This window comes from Schistocerca nitens, chromosome 3 (genome assembly GCF_023898315.1).
Source record: "Schistocerca nitens isolate TAMUIC-IGC-003100 chromosome 3, iqSchNite1.1, whole genome shotgun sequence".
Classification (NCBI taxonomy): Eukaryota; Metazoa; Arthropoda; class Insecta; order Orthoptera; family Acrididae; genus Schistocerca; species Schistocerca nitens.
In genome coordinates this window covers 232,301,083-232,323,039 of record NC_064616.1, presented here as the reverse complement: position 1 = coordinate 232,323,039, position 21,957 = coordinate 232,301,083, and the positions used below count along the sequence as shown (strand labels likewise).

General features: G+C 37.6%; 1 protein-coding gene across 2 annotated transcripts in view; it reads left to right on the top strand.

Annotated features, from left to right (window-relative positions):
- LOC126249557 (uncharacterized) overlaps positions 1-21,957 on the top strand; it is a 250,615-nt gene that overhangs the window by 100,137 nt on the left and 128,521 nt on the right. For both annotated transcript variants that reach the window (XM_049951221.1, XM_049951220.1), the window contains exons 5-7: positions 3,271-3,451; positions 14,395-14,498; positions 19,035-19,151. In XM_049951221.1, the coding sequence (XP_049807178.1) occupies positions 3,271-3,451; positions 14,395-14,498; positions 19,035-19,151 (402 nt within the window). The remainder of the gene's footprint in view (positions 1-3,270; positions 3,452-14,394; positions 14,499-19,034; positions 19,152-21,957) is intronic.

The window sequence follows — 21,957 nt, the reverse complement described above, 5'->3', positions numbered from 1 at the left end:
CTGGAAGTAGCACAGAAAACATGTTGTACGAACATGTAACAATGCAACCAGAGAATTATCGCAGTATAACTAAACTGGTGATTCTGGCAGAGTTACTGAATTTAATCGGCGAATAAGTTTTGAGAATGGCAGAAACAGTTACAAAATTAGTGATGACAAGATTGTTTGTTAGAACAATTTTGTTAGGAGGGCGAAGAAACGGCGACATCACAGAAATTATGGAAGAATATGACGATTCAGAATTTATATAAAAATTTTGTACTACTTTTTGATCTCATGCATGAGAAACTGGAGCATATGAATGAAATGTAGAACTATTTCCTAACATAGAGCTTTTCGCGTGTAGTAGGCCAAATAGTCATTTGATATTGGTACTTCGTGAATTATAATCTGTTGTGTTCTAAAAATGACCATTTGTGTCAAAACAGTCTCGTTTATTTGGTGTGTCTTACAATTGCTGCAATATTAGAAAGGCATATTTTGTTTTATCTAGAAGACAGGGACAAAACAGATGTAATCAGCTTGTGAAACCACACCAGTCTTGGGTACATTTCTATTAACAGTTTCTTCGGTATTAGACAACTACATTTCAGTTTTTCAAGTAGCAAAACGTTTGACGAATGTTGATGAGGTAATAGATACTTTCGCAGAAAGGAAAGCAGACCGTGTAAAGCTATAGCAAGATCAGAGAGAAAAACAAGGTAGTAGCTAAGCATTGAAGAAATGTGTGCTGTCTTGTTTGTCTCTTGTCTTTACTGGTTTTATGTATCCTATATTTAATTTTATGTCACACAAACGAGCAAGTTATTAGCTAATAGGCAATAAACAGTCCAAATTTTCTGAAGAGTTCTTCTCCCATTTACAAATAATCTCATCCAGCATTAATTGTGAGGTTTTTTCTTTTTCTTTTTAAAAAGAAAGAGGGTCAGGATGTGAGACCGACTGACTGGGAGCAGGAGAGGTACCACAGGACATTTTAATTTCCCCTGTCCTGAATATGGTTCGATAGCACCCATTAAAAAACATACACGTTTCAATTCCACAGAGTGAAATACAGTGACGTGGGATAGAAGAGAACTATGTGAAGAGGCGTGGCAGTGCACTTTGGCACACTTAAGACAAAAAACATGTCTTACATTGCCTCGAACACATTTGTTTTATGTGTCAGTCTCTTCAGAAAGATGCGCGCTACAAAATGAACATATTTTTGAATTTTTGACGCCCTACCTCAAACGCTTGAGGGCGGGGGGGGGGGGGGGGTCGCCGCTATCTAGTATGGCTGTGATTCGGAAATATTGTAGATCTGGGGCTGATGCACAGAGCAGCCTGAGTTGTAGCGGGGAGATGGTGAGTCTCTGCTTGACCAGTGTTTATATTTGGTGATTTCGCTGTTTCCTCTCCGTTTACTGCTCTCACGTCAAATAAAAACAAAACAGATGTCTGTGGCTGAGACCTATCAATTGAATTAAAATACATTCACATAATTACGGAAGGCTGAAATATATTATTAGTTTCAGATTTCATTTTATTTCCACCTTTCTGAAAGTTAAGTATTAATCACCTTGCAGAACAATGAAGTTATTTTTGTCAGTTTGCTAAACAAATTTGGTTTTTATTAATCATTTCTGCTGAGGCAGCCAATGTATTTGAAACGAAGTGTTTAATTCCACACTATTGGCTAGTTTCAACTATTCCCTGCATTTCAAGTGCACGTTTTCATCTTCCAGCGTGTATGGCATTATGCCATAATGAAGAACCAAACATGAGATAATACAGTACTGGTACTTCAAGAAAACTTTCTTCTCAAAAACTGCACTGAAAACCTTAATATCAGGTCGAGGCCTACTTCATTGGGACTCTGGACATACAAATGTGCACTTAAAGTATGCACTCTAAATGTGAACATTGTAGTATGGTTCACAACATTCTCCGGGAGCATCCTCTGATGTCTCATTTCTTTTATGACATAATGTAAGATCTTTTAATGGTTTACACGTACAAACATACGGGCTTCCAGCATTGTCATAGCTGCCCAAGGGGGGTGATGCCAATTATCTGGCGCTCTCTGGCAGCTGCTGAAACGAGCCTATTTCTAACAGGTCGCGGGAAAATGTTGCACATGGTGGTCTGAAAAGCGTTAATTTCAATGTAAATTTCCTTATACACAAGTTGAACTATGTGCGAGAATGTACGATGAATTTCTTAAATCACAGAGCGTTTGGCTCTCATGTAGAAATAAACTCTTTGATGACGAGGAATTTTACTGGCACATTTTTGTGATATATCTTAAAGTGTAACACGCGCAAATAAGATCAACATTAGATGGGAAAACTTTGCTTTTCTTGTAGCAACAATATGTATATTAATTTAAACCATTAACTTTTCCTGTGTGTGTTCGTGGTACTTAACAGTGACATTGCTGTTGGCTGACTACATCACGTGTCCTATGCTCTGAATATCAGCTGTCATCGGCTGGCAAGATCACATGACATGAGCTATGACCGGCTTACAAAATCACATCGCAATCTCGATTTCAATGGTTCGGAAAGTAACATGCGGTGTTTGGTGGAATTTGAATTTATACTTTTGTAATACGAAAATATGCAGTGTACATGTTGCTACACATCAAAGATATTTTGAAAACATGTTTTTTCCTTGAGTTTCATTTTCTAAAGTGCCCAGAAATTCGACGCCCTTGTATAAAACCTTAACCATTCAAAGGATTTATAAGTTTTACAGTTCCGAGGGCAAATATGAACATTTTTTTATTTCTTTCAGAACAAATCTTGCTATTCTGTTGGATATTGATTCAGTATCTTTAAAATTGTTTCTAAATTTCTTGTTTATGATAAACCCTACTCTTGAATTTTGTGCCTCTGGTCTTCTGTGATATCAGCATTTAGTCAATTTCTGGTTCTGAAAATGTTATCTGAATTCAGTTTCTTTTGATTTTTGAGGAAGCAGACCGGTATGCTAGAATAAATAGATACTATTGGTACTGTTTTTTTCTTTTTTAAATGGCTATAAATTTCAGTGCTCAAGTTGATTGTACGTTTAAAAAACTGTTAGTGCTGTAATGTACATGTGAAAGCTAAGTTGGTGTGTAAGGCAGCATTTGAACTCATAGAATCCTACACTGTGAATTGCAGTAGGTCGTATGTATGCGCTGATTATTATTCAGCACTTACACATATTTGTTTTTCAAAAGAAAATTCACTGAATTAAGAGGAGAATTTCACATTCAGATTAGAAATGTTTTTTCAATTTCAGGTCATTTTGTAGTACTCACAGGCGAACACAAGTGGTTGACAAAGCAACACTGATTGATGCTGCCAGAGTTCCTCAAATTTGTACAATTTGCTATGAAACAGTAATTCCAAAGCCTTCGCCAGATACCTTGTGGGCACCATGTTGCAAGAAGAATGCGTGGTTTCACAAGACATGTGTTCAGGTAAGTTTTCTGAACTTTAAAATGTATATTTGTTACAGTTACCTTCTTTTTGCCAACATTGCAGTATAGTGAGACTTAGATCTTTTGACTAATCTAATTTCCTAATTTTGGCGGTGAAACGTGGAACCTTTCATAATCAGAACACCACAGGACAAGGCACAAAGTTGCAAGTAATAAAAATGTGATACTGCAGTGCGTAAAAGTATTCCACTGTGTGATAAAAGTTGCCTTCTGTGGAGCCATGATACTGTCATAAAGGCTGTGGAGAACTCTGAGTATTATATGTCTGTAGAAGTAACCAGATAATGACTGAAGATTTAATAACAATAGTTCAGAGCATGTGCATTTGACTATGTCAAAGGGTTTTAAGAAACAATCATGTAATGATTTTCAGAGTAAGCCACCATGTTTTTCATGCAGTCAGTCGAAAACTGCCACAAAATTTTGCGTTAAATTGTAGAACTCCCTGAAACATTAATAAAAACTGAACTATCAAGTATAGGGACATTTTTCTTTTTCTTGGAGGTGTGTGTATGGCTACAGTAATATGCAACATACTTTTTAAAATACGTATATACAGATATAAAATGTCTGAGTGAGGATTTTTAGAGGGAAAAAATCAAAACTTAGACAACTTAGACTACAATTTGTAGTCAAACACATTTTCTTCTTCTTCTTCTTCTTCTTCTTCTTCTTCTTCGCTTCAAAGTGTAGGCTGTTACGTATTCAGTCTTCACAGTTTTTCCTTCAAACTTGTCGTTTTTCTTCTCATGTCTCTTTCCTCTTTGCACATGGCACCGAACTCTATTTGGAAGTGGACATCCTCCCAACATGCTGTGCCTATTTGGGTATTTATTCTTGAATTATGGGATCTCTGTTACTTATACTTTTAATTCTTGTCTTATATTTTTCTTGTTGAAAGCTCGATCAGAGAGCAGGAGTGGGTAGCCAGCACTGGCTCGGCACAATCTGGTCTCCATGTTGCATGCTGTGGCATTGTTTCAGTTGACAGGAGGTGTGCAACTGCACTAGACCAGCATTGTTCGTTGTAGTCAGCTGGTGTGTTGTTATTTTCTGCAGTGACTGTGGTGGGCAAGTGAGGGAAATGTCAGATGAAATCGATAGATTGATTGATATGGTACATGCAGTCATATTTTCGTACAATTCACACTATACCAAATAGAAAAAATTGTCAAAAAAGGTGGCACCTTGGGGGGGGGGGGGGGGGGGAATAGAATGAAGTGTGAATCAGACAGGTATTAATTTATTCCATGCATTTATAAATAAATGCATGCTTGTGTAATATATCCCTGTGGAACACCATGTCCATTGCAGTGTACAGCTGTCATTGGTTCCTTGTGTAGTATTTGGAATTTATTCCCAGATATTTGTGTGTGAGGGTTCGTCAAGAATGGCAAATAATTTTACAGCTATTCTCAACTGGTATAGATATATAGTAATCAAGTTTGTATACATCTAAACATATTTTTATAGTTTTTGTAGTGCATTATAAATCTATCACTCTACTAAACATTGTGCGTTACATTGTCCGTTACGGGTCTTACTTTACTTTGATCACCCTGTGACACGTTTCTGATCAAAGCAACTTACAATGTGATGACCTATGCATTATTGAGTATTGGAACCTTGCATATTTCTATTAAGATCTGCGTGTTTTACTTTGGTTTTGTCACTTTCAGGATGTAACTGAAGATTTTACATCTGACTCAGATTGCAAACTAGCTGATGAAAGTGGCGAGAATATGAATGAGAACATTTGGCTCTGTCACTCAGACCTGTAATTTTAGAAACGAGTTCTAGCTCTGAGTGTAGTGATTCAGATTTGAAGGATACTGTGGAGGGAAACCTCAAGGTATCATAAAAGCCCTGCATCATTGACAGGTGCAAAAAACAAGAAATAAGAAATCTGCTTGGTGGAGGATGGACAGTAATTTGAGTGGCCCAGTTCCAGCCTTTACTGGTGTCGGGAAACACACCTATTTATTTCTTTTTAGTGGTGATTTCATTTACTGTGCTAAAAATGCATAGTCTCTGATGGGAGAATTCCTTTTCACTAGCTCCCTTCCTTCTTGAGAAGGTTGTTGGTGTGTACCATCTGCCATGTTTGGACACACAACACACGTGTAGTCTTACATTTCATTCAACTCACTGAAACGTGCAAACTTTTGAATTTACGTAAATGAAACTGGCATGAAGATGTTGTGGAAGAGTTGCAGTATGTTTTAATTTTCCTTTTATGTGCAGCAACAGTTTATTAAGTCAATTGTGGACAGTTCACGAAAATGCATTTTCTGACAATATTATTAAATTTTTGACATACGGGAAACTTATTTTGTAATTGATGTTAGGGCAGGGGTGGGCAAACGTTGCACGCGACTCATGAGCACACAGCACTGCACGTGTGCTGCTCGCGTGCAGGTGTCGACCGGCGCTGTGGCGACAGCCAGCAGGTTGCGGCAGTGTAGCGCCAGGCTAAGCTGCGGACGTTGATGCGAAGCGAGCACTATGTAGTGAACGTTGTATTTCAAGAAACGGAGAAGTGGGGATTTGCTATCTTTTAAAAAGTAATGGGAGAATCATTTTTTCTTTGTGCAAAAACGTGAAAATTCGAAATGTTTAATATGTGGCAGTATTCTCGCTGGTCAACGGAAGTTTAGTATTGAAGGCCATTATAATAAATTTCACAAGGACGAGTACAATTTACTGTCGGATTCTGAGCAGATGGGGAATTGACTGAGCTTAAGAAGACTGACCTGACGATACCAGATGAATCTGTCGTAGTTGGCCGGCCGGAGTGGCCGAGCAGTTCTAGGCACTACAGTCTGGAACCGCGCGACCGCTATGGTCGCAGGTTCGAATCCTGCCTCAGGCATGGATGTGTGTGATGTCCTTAGGTTAGTTAGGTTTAAGTAGTTCTAAGTTCTAGGGGACTGATGACCACAGCAGTTAAGTCCCATAGTGCTCAGAGCCATTTGAATTTGTCGTAGTTGCTGTTGTCACGAGAGATCTGCGACTTTCTCTCGTCATGTCTCTCATCTAACTGATCTAACATTTTATTGGAGCACTGTTTTCAAGTTTTCAGGACGACAACAATAATAGCCCAGCGGTATGTGCAAGTTATAAGACTGCGCTTAATATAGCGAGAGCTGGAAAACCATTTGCTGAATTAATAAGTCTCGGTTAAGAGCAAACATCAGTGATGAAAATTTACATAACTGTTTGTGTATGTCTGTATGTAGAAATTTTGTTCCAGATATTAAACGTATTGTAAACTCCACCTGTGATAATTAAATAAAACGTATCGTAGGTAATAGGTACTCTTTCAAACCATGATTTCTTTCAAGCACTCCTACTAACCTTATTGATTCACTCAATAAAGCAAGCTAGGAAACAAAACGCATTACAGAGGAAGGAGCGGACAGAAGGTATGGTGGGGATGGGAGATAAGCGGGTGGCCAGCTTGCCCCTGTGTGCACGCGGAACACCTGTTAACTGCACGCGTGCAAGTGCATCGCACATGTGCAGGATTCCTGCCCGCCCCTGAGTTAGGGGAACACAGTAAGTGAACGATATCTTAAGGACTCATCACATTTTCACCTACTCCAAACCAGAACACTGTCAGAGTTTCCTAACATGAGATAATTTTGCTTAAATGTGATACGCAATGGTCTGCTCGCATGTCAAGTACTGTTTCATTACCAGAAACAGATCACTAGGTTCATAATAAATTGGCTATTTATTTTTCTGATCTGTGTACTTATTTCTAATGTTACAACAATATTATGAAAAGGATAGTTGCTACTCACCATATAGGGGAGATGCTGAGTTACAGATAGGCACTACAAAAAGACTGTCACAAAATGAGCTTTTGGCCAGCAAGGCCTTTGTTGAAAATAGACAACACACGCACGCGCGCGCGCACACACACACACACTGGCAAATGAAGTTAGACAATTACGAAATATAAGACTTATGCTGTGAGAAAACGTGATGAATATCTGAAAATGTCAGTGACACAGTTTTTTGCTGTATACCTAACTGTTGTTGCACACCAGTCTGAAAATTTGCATCAGTTAAACAGCACAAAAATGTTTTCATTTTTGCTGCTTTGAAAGGCCGTGCCCCCCCCCCCCCTCCCACCCCCCCTCCGCTTTTAGATTTCTTGCATTACTTTGGGAAGGAACTTCGCCAGCCAAATAAATATTTTTCTGGTTAAACCTGTATAAACTTCTACAGTTTCTCTCTTCAGTATTTCTTTGGACTTTGTATATCTTTTTTGCCTCCCAAACAACATAAATTCTGATATTTCTACTACAAAAGCTTGGTAAAACTTAACATGAACAGAACTTACTGAGCTTGAAATATTCTACAGAGTTCCCTTCAAAAAATGGAGAAAGTTCTCTACTTATGAGAAACTTCTCGTTTTATTCACATGAAATCGGACAATATTCTTCGCATTGAGCAACTTCCACCACCATGTTATTCAAGCTGAGAACATTCTCAGGTCAAGTATATTCTATGATTCATTTTATTTATGTAACCTGAGTATGTTCTCCAAAATCTGAGACTAAAGTACTTTCTCCATTTTATTCATTTTACCCATTGCCTACAAAGTGCAGCTTCAAAAGTCAAAAGTAAATTATTGCATTGTGTTTAGACTGTGGTCATTTTCCGCTTAATAATAACTCAAGGATATTGTTGCTGCCTGTGACATGGCAGCACTTGGATTTGATGACAGTTTGACTAAGATTAGCCAACACTAACAGATAGGCCCATTTGCACATTTCTGGGATGATGAGTTGTGATAGTTTTTGAGCAGCACTTCTGTGTTTTTGGGAAAAAGTGGGACAAAATATTTACAGCGTGGCCTACGAAATGTGTTATCAATTGTTTCTTTCACAATTTACGATGCACATTAGATATCCCGCTGGGATCTCTACAGCAATATCAGCAGAGCTTGGAAAAACCAATGAGTTGCGAAATGACGTGTAATTCATGATACTGCCGCTAGGAGACTTGTAAGCAGCAATGGCTGACAATGGAAGACTGATGACACAGCAACGATCGACAATTGTGTTACTTTTTCATGAAACAAAAAGCCTTGTTGTGACTCAGAGGCATTTTCGACAACAGTTTAACATACAATGGGTCCCTTGCAAGAAGACCATCTACAGGTTGTACGATAAATTTGTACAGGAAGGAACAGTATTGGAAGCGAAGTGACCTCGGCCTAAGCCTGTTTGTTCACTGGAGAATATTGAAGCGGTACGAGTTGCTGTACAGAGAAGTCCTGGGAAATTGTGTAGAGAGGCAGCAGTGCAACTGGGAATATCCAGACGCTCCGTTCAATGCATTCTTAAAAGTGACCTCCTTATGTACCCATACAAGATGACCTGTGCACAGAAGCTTACTGAAGAACACAAGCAGCAGAGACTACTGTTTGCTCAGTGGGCGGAAGCTAGGGAAGAAACACTCAGCAACGTTTGGTTTTCAGATGAAGCGCATTTTCATTTAGACGGTGTGGTTAACAAACAAAATGTACACTTTTGGGCCACTGAAAACCCACAAGTGCTTCATGAATGACAACATTATGCTCCGAGAATTACAGCATGGGCAGCAATTTCCAGTCACGGTCTTATTGGACCCTTTTTCTTTGAAGAAACTGCGAACAGCGAGCGTTATTTGAGCATGCTTCACAATAGCTTCATTCCACAGCTTCTTGCTACTGCCTTGCCCTTCAACACGCAGTGTTTCATGCAAGATGGAGCAAGGCCACATACTGCAAACACTGTGTTGGAGTTTTTACACGAGCATTTCGACATGCGGATCATTTCACTCAGGTTTCCAGGTCGCTTCAATGACGGACAAAATTGTCCCCCCAATAGTCCAGACCTCAATCCATGAGACTTTTTTTCTTTGGGGGTACCTAAAAGAACAAATTTTCCCGAAACGTCCAGGTGATTTAATGGAGTTCAGAAGACTTATTCTTCAAGCTTGCAGTGAAATTACGGAAGACATGTGCCGAAGGGTGATCACTAACTTCAGTGTTTGAAGGAAGTCAGGAAACGAAATGGTGGACATATTGAGCATGTGCTGAGTTAGAACAAATCTCCATGGATGGCTCGTCATTGTAGTATATGTTCCTTTCAGATTGTATTGACAATAAAGTTATATTCAAAAACAAAATGGTAACACATTTCGTGCGCCACCCTGTCATTGGAGGATTTGGGGCAGATGCATTCCAATCTAAGGTAAATGCGAAAAGGCAAGTTATTCACCTATCCATGGATGGCCCTCATGCTAATAAGGCAGAGAATTGAAAAGCAAGCTCAAAGTCTAAGCTTATCCAGAGAATCCTGTGTTTTAGGACTTTGGAACATTTGGCTTACATCTAGTGTGTGGTGCTTTTAAGACAGTTTGTCCCACTGCTTGTCAGAAACTTGTTCAGTTTCTGAGAGCTTTATATAATCTATTTAAAAATGAACTGATTCCACCAATAATATTACAAGCACTTCTGTTTTTCTGTAGCAGTTTTGCACCTTTTGTTAGGTGGAAAATAAAATGTTTGCATTCCAGGCTCAGCAACTATTAATGACTGATGAAAAATATGTGAAGGAAATAGAAATGGCGAAGAAGGAGCTGGAGAGTTAAAACTGAAACCTAAGGTCACTACTGGAATTCCTAAGAGTCATAGCTATCAAGTAAGGTGTGAATCATTGAGGAACAAGATGCTGAGAGCTCATCATGCCTTTTTTGAAACTGTGGCTGCTCAGGTTGAGGAGTTTCTAATTAAATTTCAGTCAGATGCCTCTTTAGCTCTATACTTCCCCACAGTCTGTGGTCAGAGAATGAGAAAACTTGTCAAATCATAAGTTTTAGTGAAAGAGACTCTTCAAAATTGATCTGTGAAGGTGACATATCAGAGAAAGATAACTTGACATTCCAGAAAGAGTCTCTTACATTTATGAAGAGTATAGCATCCAACACTCTGAATAAATCACTCCTAGTGTACTCTTTTTACAAAGGCATCACATGTTTGGATCTAGAAGTGGACTTTAATGCTGTACTTGTGAAGAGATGGTTAGGCATAGCATTCACACATTTCAGTAGCTTAAATCGCTTTTGTGTTCATTGGACTGATGTTCTAGCTCATAAGTTCCAATATCTTATAGAGATCAGGCCAGCAAAGGAAATTCACAAAGAACTTGAGGAGGGTTTGGGATTGCATTGATCTGTTCTGGATGGTGGTCATTGGGGATAAGAGTGGGAATGAAAATTTGAAGAGTTTTATCAACCGTGCTTGCATTCTCTTCCATGGCAGTGCTAGCCTTTAAAGAGGTGTCTCTTGTATCTCCTCCATTCTCTTTGAAAACTTAGATCTGTTTGTAAAAAGTGTAAATTTTTACTGAAATAAAAATGCTCTTTGTTTTTATGTCAGTGTTGTGTGCTCCCATCAGTTGGTTGTTCCTAAGGGAAATGTTTTATTAATTATGTTTTACTTTCTTTGCAACCTGGTCTCATTCTAGTTTTCCTGTAATTTTTTGTTCATTTTACTTGTGATCTGGTATATATTTCTTGGTTAAAATAAACCATGTTTTGTTCAGAGATTTTTTAAAGTATTGTAAGTCAAGAGTGCAGTCTCCATTATGTTCCTTTATGTCAACAAAATTTCTAGATTTTGTTATAAAATCGATCAAAGTTGATTAGATCTTGAGAAAATGCAAAAATTGACCTGGAAAACTTTGATAATTACTGGACACACTGATATTTGTTTAATAAACTACTTCTTGTTACTCTTTTGTGATCTTTTGTTTCCAAAAACAGATTTCTCTTCATTGTAACTTCATTGACAGTAAATATTTGTTTTGACCAAAAATAATTAACTTAATTTGAAAGCAGTGTTGTTTAATTTGGTTGAAAAACTGAACATAGTGGTTTGTTCTCAAGGGACCTTAAAGGAATTGTGTAAATTGTGGGAAAACAATCTTCCAAGGCTAACAATGTTGTCATCAACATGTCCTATAATGAAGTAGGAGACTTGTGGTCACCATTATCATTATCCAGATCTAATAGGCCAAACCCACTGTCTTCATCCGTTTGGAAGAATCCGACTTTCCAGAAACAGTTTGACTGCAACTTGCTTGTGCAGTTTGATGGTGAGAAGTCTAACTACACGTTATGTAAACCTACATTTTTAGGATGTGCAGGGCAACAGTTTACAAATAAAACAATTTTCCTGTTATAGGCATGTTTGCATAAAGACTGTGCAACAATTGTTCAAAAAATTCTGAAAAATTGATGTTTTGTGATTAGCATTTTAGTTAGTGGGAAATTGTTTCACATTTTTAAAACTATGTTTTCAATTTATTAATAGGAACAGATTTCACACTGGAATAGCACAAAATGTGATACTCCCAGAACAGTGGGAAGGGGTTATTTAATACCTATGATATTTTCTTTAAAAATCCACAACATGGTTACAGTAAGACATATTTTTTCCAATCAGTTGTATGTCATGTACATATTTCAATCAAAACTTTATCCTGAAGGTTTTAGATTACTGTTTTGGATACAAAATGTTGGATGTCTACTCTGAAATGTGCCCTGTTTCTGAAGTTTCTAACATTTCTTCATTCATCTCACTTGTTTATTTCCAGACTTTGAAATCACGTTTTGAGCAGAATGTTGTTACTGTTTGTATACTTTTTATTTCTCACAGATGTCATTGGTCTTGTTTCTTTTGCTCATCCCAATCTGACATGTCTTTTCCTTTTGTAATTTGTGAAATCCTACAACTGCTTCTGTTTCTGACTGGGTTTCTTGCTATTGTCCTGCTCATTACGTTTTCTTGTTCATGTGTTCATTTACCAACTCAAGAGTAAACACCTTCTTTGCCTGATTATTTTTGGCTTTTTGATTGTAGATAATCCACACATTTATTATTGTCATGTCTGCGGCATTGTAAAAGACATACATTGCCCATCTCCAGCAAGCAGACTTAGCTGAATATTTATGAATCGTTTGATCAGCAACATCCACAGCATACTTTTTTCTGTTGTAGAAAGTAACAGTTTCTGGTTTCTTCTTTCCTTCTTTGCTCCCATCTACTTCAGGAAATAAAGTGCTGAGATGTAGTCTTATTCTTATTTCCTTTGTATACAGTCAGGGTACACTCCGACTTATCAGACTTTTCAAGATGATGGTGGAATGCAAGTCAGACTTGTTCTTCTTTAATCAATTGAAAATTTCTTCGTAAATCTTGTTCGTTGTTCCCACCGACGAGGACCCAAAACTTGTGTCCATATTTGTCAGGTTTGTTCAGCATAAACTGGGTAAACATGCACGTTGCTTTGCTTGGAAATAACGACTCATCAGTTGTAATATTTCAACCAGGGCAATAACAGTGGAGACAGTTTTGCACGAATTCGTTCTGTATTTCAGAAATAAGAATGAACTTGTCAGGGGGGTGTGTTGAGCTAGAGATGACTTCTCATCAACGTGGAGAAATCTGAGAAGTTCATGGAATCAGTCTCTTCTCATTTCATCCATAATAAAATTAGGCCCCTAAGAATGCAGCCAGAGATCAACCAAAGAAGCACCTTTACCCCAAAAGGTACATCTAGTGTATATGATATCAATCGTTATCTCACTTCCTCCAGCGATACATACCAAGTGATATTTTTTATTTTATTTTGAGAATTCTATTCTGTGTGTTTTCCAAAAAGAAGTTGGGAGGCACAAGGCTGTGATGGTTGAGTCGTCCACCCTGTAGCAGGCTTATACTGCCCCCCCCCCCCCCCCCTCTCTCTCTCTCTCTCTCTCTCTCTCTCTCACACACACACACACACACACACACACACACACACACACACACACACGCGACACGCGAAATTCAATGCAGCTGTTATTCCAGGCAATGACGTATTCATGACATTCCATTCCATCTCTAACTGCCATGTTTCTTGACTGTTGTACCAGTCAACACTTGAGACTATTGTGGGAAGAACAGAGATTGGGAGGCATCTCCTAACTCCTCCTCTGTCTCACTGTCCTCATTGTCACTTGTGTCTGGCAGAAGGGCACCATCTAAATCTGGTAAGTCCCCTTTTGACTCAACATCTGAGTTAATCAGAATACGCAGAATGTCTCCAGCATGAGTGGGCTGTTTCTCAATGGTACTCATCCTAATACCTTTATCACTCTTCTTTGCAGTGGTGCGAGAATTAAAATTGGGCGTTACTCCTGGATCTTCCATTGTAAAGGAATATTTGAAAGTGGAGTTGAGCTTTTGCTTTGCTGCCATCTATTTCAGTCCCTGTGTCCATAAAATGAGTGCCTGGACACAGCCCACTGACAGCCCTAACATATCACTATAATTATTTTGAGTTTTTTGAGGATCCTTTTCAAATAAGACTCTGAAGTAGTAGTTATTGTATGCTAAGTACATTATCCTTTTGACAGCAAAACTCATTCCATTTAGCAAATCTCCAACTACAGTCTTATGCTGTGTTTTACATGTAAACCTGTATCTCGGGTAAAGCTGCAGTAAAAATAGCCCAAGCTAATATTGGAGGGCTATCAGGCAGGAAGAATATTGATGATGATGATGATGATGATGATGATGATAATAATAGAAGGAAAGGAAAAACGCATGTTACCTGTTTATTCTAATGTTTTGTTGATAAACCACAAAACATGTCTAGGAGTAGTTCTAGAGATGAAAGACGTTTGGAAAAATTTAAGTTTCTTATATCCAATTGCCTTTCAAATACATGCAGTTTGTCCATGAATTCATTATTCCTAGCACACATTAATGATCAACTGTAATATTTAAGTTATTTTGTTAATTAACAATAAAGTTTCAATTGTCACAAATATTTGTGCAGATAATCATGTTTCTATGTTTTTCCTTTTTTTTCCAGATGCTTGCATTGAATGCTGGATACTTTTTTAAGTGCCCATTGTGCAATAATAAAAGGATGTTTCATTCCAGTATGAAGAAAAATGGAATATTCATACCTGAACAGTAAGTTTTATTTTAAAATCTCATTTAATGATGATGATATCTTTTCTCATCTTTATTTATTTTTATTTTCAATGACTAGCTTGCAGAGTGGAACAAATTTTTATTATTCCATTTAAAATGTTACAGTTTCCATCAATTTATACACTCAGGATGTTATTCAGACATTTGAAAAGGTAAATTTTGAATTATTGATCATGGCACAACATTTAATGCTAATGCTGTATGGGAAACACTGTGCATTGTTGTTGTTCTCCTATACATTCTGTGTGGGAACTGGTTTGTCCAGAATATCTCTTTACCTTCACAGAAAATTCTATGACTTCAATGGTACTCCATGAAATGGCATTTCTTCATCAAAAGTGAATCAAGAGAGACATTTGTCATATGTTGTAACATTGGGTATTACTTTGTGGATAACTTCGAAATTCTGAATTCAGGGAACCAGTTCCATAAACACGTGTAAAGAAAAGGGGAAGGAAAACGGAATGAAAAGTAGACAAGCCATGAAAAGATCAGCAAGAAATGTGTTACAGACTTAATGTACTTCATAAAATTGAAGTGTTTGACCACAAGGATCAATGGTCATCTAAAGAAGAAACACAACCCATATGATTCAGTGATATCCATATTTGGTGCTTGTGGATCTTGTGTCATATTATATTTATTTATTGAAACGAGAAACTATTCAATCAGCTTTGTACTCTTATTACCCCTGTAAGTGGCCCAACACTAAACTTTAATGTTTTATGAGGGAAGGCATCAAAAAAGTTAGAAGTTTCTAACTTCAAGTTATGTGTTGCTGATACATAGTAATTGTGCAACACATCCCCAGTATGCCACAAAAAATGGACTGTTTTATTCTGTGTATTGCAGACACTCCTGTGCAGCCCAAAATCAAATGCAGTGTATGCTGAATGTGCGACACAGTGGGAGATATTAATGGGGCTCTAGGGCTGCTGAGTATTTCCACAAGTTCTTTATCCTTTGAACAGCAAATGCAGCTCTTAAGTCAGTGTACATTAAATTCCCATATCTGTTAATGAAATGAAATTGTTAAGACCATTTCCTCGTATAAATGCATCCTGCTACTCATTACTAGCAGAATAACAAGAATGACAAACACAGAAGTGTGAATTGGTGATTTGTAAAGCTGAACCTAATCATTAAAAAATAAACAAAATAGGAGTGTGCTTGAGGACAACTGATAATTTAATTATGTTCAAAGATAATAACATGCAACAGAATAAAATGGAAAATTGACATCTTACAGGTGATACGTGGTACTGTTATAATTTGGCAGGAAGAAATAATTTTTGATAATTAAATTATAACAGGACATAGCAGGCACCATACCTATGCATTGTTTTAAGCATTTGGGAAAGTATGTACTTGATGATAAAGGACATAGTGATTTGAATTACAGAATTGTATTCAGTCCCATCATAGAAATATCTGGAACTGTTTATATGTGAAGTACAATGGAAAAACAGGAACACACACATTCAACATTAAAGGCTTGCAAGAAACTTGACTGTACATTGATTCAAAATTACGGAACATATGTTCACAGTTTCACATGTACAGCATACTTCGTTTGGTTTTGAGAGATAGAAAGGTTAGATGTGGGTTAATGTGCTCAGTGATTTTCGATTATTACAAAAAATGGACCAAAGAATATGCATCAAATTTTGTGTGAAAAATGGATCAAGTGCTCTAAAACACTTGAAATGTTGACAGTGGCATACAATGAGTCTGTTCAAAGTAAAAAAAAAAAAAAGTTTACAAGTGGTACAAACTCTTCCAACATGGTCAAGAAGATGCCAATGATGAACCTCGCTCTGGTTGTCCGAGCACATCAAAAACAGATAATAATTTCGAAGCTGTGAAGAAAATTGTTTTGGGAAATTGTTGACTTACCATAAGAGAAGTTGCTGAGGATGTTGTCATATCAGTCGGCTCGTGTCATGCAATATTTTCGGATGTTTTGCGACGAGATGTGTGTCAGCAAAAGTTTGTTCCAAAACTTCTGGATTTTGATCAGAAGAACTGTGGCATGAGCATCGCTCAGGAACTCTTGAATGACATCAGTGATGATCCTGATTTGCTCGAAAGGGTCATAACTGGTGACAAAAAATGGGTTTTCAGTTATGACGTTCAAACAAAAGCCCAATTGTCCCAGTGAAAGCATCCCGGAGAGCCAGACCGAAAAAAGCACGCCAAGTTTGATCAGATGTCAAAGTTTTGCTCACTTTTTTTTTTTTTTTTCCAATTACCGTGGTGTAGTGCATCATGAATTTTTGCCTCAAGGTCGTACGGTCAGTAAGGAGTATTGTCTTGATGTTATGCGCCATTTGCGAGAAGCAATACGCAAAAAGTTCGGAATTGTGGAAAAAGCAATTCATGGCTTTTGCATCATGGCAATGCACCTGCTCATTCATCGTTGCTTGTGGGAAATTTTTCCTGTTCCCAAAACTGAAGAGACGTATGAAAAGATGGAGATTTTGAACCATTGAGGAAATAAAAGCTACATCACTGGAAGTACTCAAGGCTGTACCAAAAAGTGCTTATGAAAAGTGCTTCGAGGATTGGAAGAACATGTTGGCAGAAGTTTATTTTATCCTAGTGGGATTACTTTGAAGGAGACAATGTGAATATTGATAAATAAATCAATATTTTTTTCATAAAAATATAAAGTCACCTTACTTTTTGAATGCACTTTGTATTTTATTAGAAACAAACTGTGGAACATCATCGTTGGTAAGTATTGTCATTTATCATTTTAATATTTTTGTCTGATGGTTCTACTTCATGACTCATGCATCAAGTATTATCAGTTTCAATTCAGAAGGATAATTGTGATAAAAGCTGGTCATAACAACAGAACACAAAACAGGTACCATAAATGATTTGTCGGGCTTTGTAAGCCACATGAGAGTTAACACAGTCGACAACCTGTTATTCATAAAGTTTTGAAAGAATGCTTAAGTCCAAACATGGTGCTTCGGCTTCAGAAGAGGCACAGAATTGTGCATCAGTATGCAGTGACATGGAGAGTAAAAAGAGCACAGATTGAACACTCTTGTGAAAAACTCTTCATGGAACCTAAATATTTCCAAGGAATAAATAGGTTTTGCTATCCACCTCGAATAATGAATAGCCTTTGCTGCATGGAGAGGCATTCCACGAGAATATGCTTCGACAAGATATTGCAGTTCAGTCGAAAACTTCAGTATAATTCTCCGTAGGCTGCTGTTCTCTTAGTGACTTCATCCACAGTTGAAGATTCTATACTCATTTGTTCCAAGTGTTTGTTGACCTATCCATGCTAACTTTCAGACCATCGAAGTAACACTGAAGTAAATATTTTGTCTTTTTCTATACAGACTGAAGACAAAAGCATTGCACATATGATGACTTCTACTTTCCCTCAGAGTTGAAAGATGATTTGGGTTGACTGTGGTGGTTATGAAAAGGAATAGCTGGGCTGCTCACTCTGCCCCCTCTTTACTTGTCAAAGGGTCACTGACCTGTCATGTCAGGTGACCAATTTGATCTGGGAAATGAGAATGCTTTCAGGTCAGGAAAATGAAGTAATGAGTCAGCCTATATTAACTTAGAATGAATACATTACCCAGAAGTAAATTGAGTGAAATAGATGATTTTTCTTTTTCATTGTGATTTTCCATCTTTGAAGGCCCAGGAGCAGACTTTCCTCTTATCCTCCTGAGCCCTAAAGTTTTACACAGCTTTCACACTGGGGGGTATATCTCAAGAAAACTTGTTAAATATTTTAAAATGTGCTATATAAGAACTATCCTACTTAATTTGTATACTCTTGTTACTAATATTACTTACAAGGAATTATTGAGAATAATGTACAGAGTTATGTTTGCTTCAATCCATTCACAAAACTGATCTAAAATTCTGTAGTAAATGTGCAGAACTGTGTGGATGAATAGAATGAGTTTAGTTCCACATGATCATTGCTTGCAACTTCAATATTGATTTATACAGATAGATTTTCTAAAAAGTGCTAATACCGGAGTAGAAAATGTGATACATATTTTTGAGTCAAATTGACATCAGGGATCCCCCCCCCCTCCCCCCCCCTCTCTCGCTCTCTCTCTCTCTCTGTGTGTGTGTGTGTGTGTGTGTGTGTGTGTGTGAGAGAGAGAGAGAGAGAGAGAGAGAGAGAGAGAGAGAGAGAGAGAGAGAGACTGAATTACTTATATGTTAAGGCACAATTCCAGTGTTTACAGCATTGTTGATGTACCTTGTTGCTGTAATAATGTAATTCACTTTGATGTGATGCAAAGTGTGAATTTAATTGTGGATATTTGGGATTTTTGATAGGCAGATACATTGGTGGTAATAGATGTTGCCTGTAATTAATAGAAAATGTATGTTAGGATTACAGCCACTGACTCTCTGAAATGTAATACATAATATTTTAATAATTTTCTATGAAATTCTACATATTCTCCAGTACATATTTTAATGTTTTGATTTGCTGATTTGGAGGGGTAAAATTTACAGAGATGCTTCCTGGGAGAGGGTCCCACATGCTTTTGATGATATGTACACAACTTACCAGCAGTGCGATGCAGTGGAATGCCATTGTAAGAAAGGACGCTCCTACTGTGAACGACGAACGTAAGTATTGTTACAGTAACACCTAATGTAATTGTAGCAATTATTAATTTAAACAGCTGTACCCCATCAGTCCAAAAAGATTCAAGACTGGATTAATAAAAAATAGAGAAAAGTCAAGATAGCGGTTTTAATGCTTCAGGTGTTTTACAGTCTTTCTCAACTTGAGGGCAACAAACGGAATGTCAGTGCAACTGCATGAAACTGTCAGAAAAGTCCTTCTTTGGAATGTTGTTCAACTCCCACATCACTTTGGCTTAAATGTTGGTGATGTCATCAAAGCATTGCATCTACATGCGAATTTCTGCATTTTGTCATTTTGTGGTAGGTTCATATTGATAACACAAAGTCTCATCACCTGTGAAGGTTTTTTCCCCAGAAAGAATTGTCCATGTTTTACATTTCAATCAATTTGCGGCAAGTATCCACATTCCACTTTTCTGTGGGAGTAAAGGTGTGAGGGTAAACTTTACACACACTTTTCTCTTCTTCAAAACATTCTGGAGAATGCCTTGAACACTTGATTTGTAGATAATAGCTTCATTTCTGTTAGTGACATGACAACATTGACACACTACAGCCAAATGTCCAGTACTTAATACTGCTTGCTTGTAAAATGCCCATCTGTTGTTTATAGTTGTTAGTTCAAGCAGCCGCCGGCCAGGGTGGCCGAGTGGTTCTAGGCACTACAGTCTGGAACCGCGCGATCGCTACGGTTACAGGTTCGAATCCTGCCTCGGGCGTGGATGTGTGTGATGTCCTTAGCTTAGTTAGGCTTAAGTAGTTCTAAGTTTTAGGGGACTGATGACCTCAGAAGTTAAGTCCCATAGTGCTCAGAGCCATTTTTTTTCAAGCAGCTATTGTTGTTACTACACTGTTGTCGCTTGTATGACAGGAATAAAATCGGTCTCAGAACTTTTTGGACAAACAGTGTGGATATTCTACATAGATAGATCTGCTGTTGTGTATGCAATTATTTCTACAAGGTTTTTTATAGTAATAGCTGTCAAGACATTGAATGTTTGTATATGAAGTTTCTCATAATCTTTTTCTTTGTACATATAAAATGATTTCTGTTTGTTCTTTTTGTTTTTCTATGACCACGTGGTTAGTCTCTTACATTACAGCAGGGCTTCACTACTATAAGGCATACAGTAATCTTATTCTCACAGGCAGTATTTATAAATCTCTCTCTCTCTCTCTCTCTCTCTCTCTCTCTCTCTCTCGCACGCACAAACACACACACACACACACACACACACACACACACACATTTTCTATGTGAAACATAAAGAAACTAAACCTAATGTATCGTATTATAAAACTTAAATCAGTTACCCGTTGCTTATGCACAAATGGTATTCAGTCCCCTAACTTGATGCACTCATCAAAGAATGTTTTTGACTTCATATGATCCCCTCTGACAGATTCTCACACCTTGAATAATAATCATGAAAATTAAAAATATGGCAGAAAGACATTTTAATGCTGAGTACTTGTAAACATAAATTGCTGTGTCAGCATCAAGTGTGTTATCTTCAACAAAACACATTGCATACACATGTTGACATGGGATTCTCATAAAAGCAAAGGTTAATTGCCATTGGGTGACCAAATAACCAGTAAAGTGAACCATTTTAAATTATTTACAACTGCCATTAGATCAAAAGCTTTCATAGAAGCACCTCGTTCAGGATTGTGTGCAGAAACTGAGTACCTCCCTTTAAAAAATCATTTCATGCAGTTAATTTTATTGTTGACATAAGTACGTAATATAATAACAACCATAACAAGTTTTACCTGTACATTGGCCACCCTCAGATCCTACAGTAAGAAAAGATAAAAAAAGTCTACATCAAAATTTTGCCATTCTACGCTGCTGGAATCAAAATGCAGTGCCCTCATTGACTGTGTTTGTTGGCACCTAGGTATAATAAGTGCTTACTGAGGGGTTGCAGTGTTAGTAATTCATTTATCATGCTCATTGGTGCTCAGGAGGCCTCCATTGCACTGTCTGTTTTGAATCTGCAGGCAGTAACTGTGCTGACTTTAGAGGTGAAGAGTGTTTGCATCATCGTCTTAGGGTACAACTGTACCCCACCATCAAGCACGCTCTCAGATTGAACAGCTTCAGCTATTTGAACAGGGTCACCGTGTGGCCCTAAAGGAAGCTGGATGGACATATCGAAGGATTACCATTTTGAACCTGTTTTGTTTTCCATTCTGCCTTTGAATCCTTCCATCTGTAACACTTGTGTTCTATATTTCATTTCTTCTTCTCTTACATTGTTTCTTTGCAAATATTTCTTGGCCTCTTGAATCCAGCTGTTAGCTGACTTAACAGCTATTCTGAATAAATGACCAAAGAATATCAGTTTTCACATGTTTATTGTTTCTATTCTATTTTCTACAGTGTGGTCCATGGGTATGGAACCACCTTTCTAAAACAAAAAGAGATGGATAAACAGAAATTTAAAGTCAAGTAATATGAGATGGGCAAAAAGCTGCGAAGCTGTGTTATTGAAATGGTGGTCATGTTGAAAACCCCTATTTCGGATACAAATTGTAGTTTTCACATGTCAAGCAGATAGAGACTTATGCAAGAGTTTGATTCATTGTTGAGTTATGTTGCATTTTGCACAGAACAAGGCAAATGCTGGTAATAGCACACAAAGGCTACAGGATATGCTTTGACGTGTTGCCCTGCACATTGTAAGGTAGTTGTTATCTGCTTCAACCATTCCTCATAGGCTTTCACCAACATGTGTACCTGAATGCAATCAAATGCATCAACAATCTGCTCCTTATG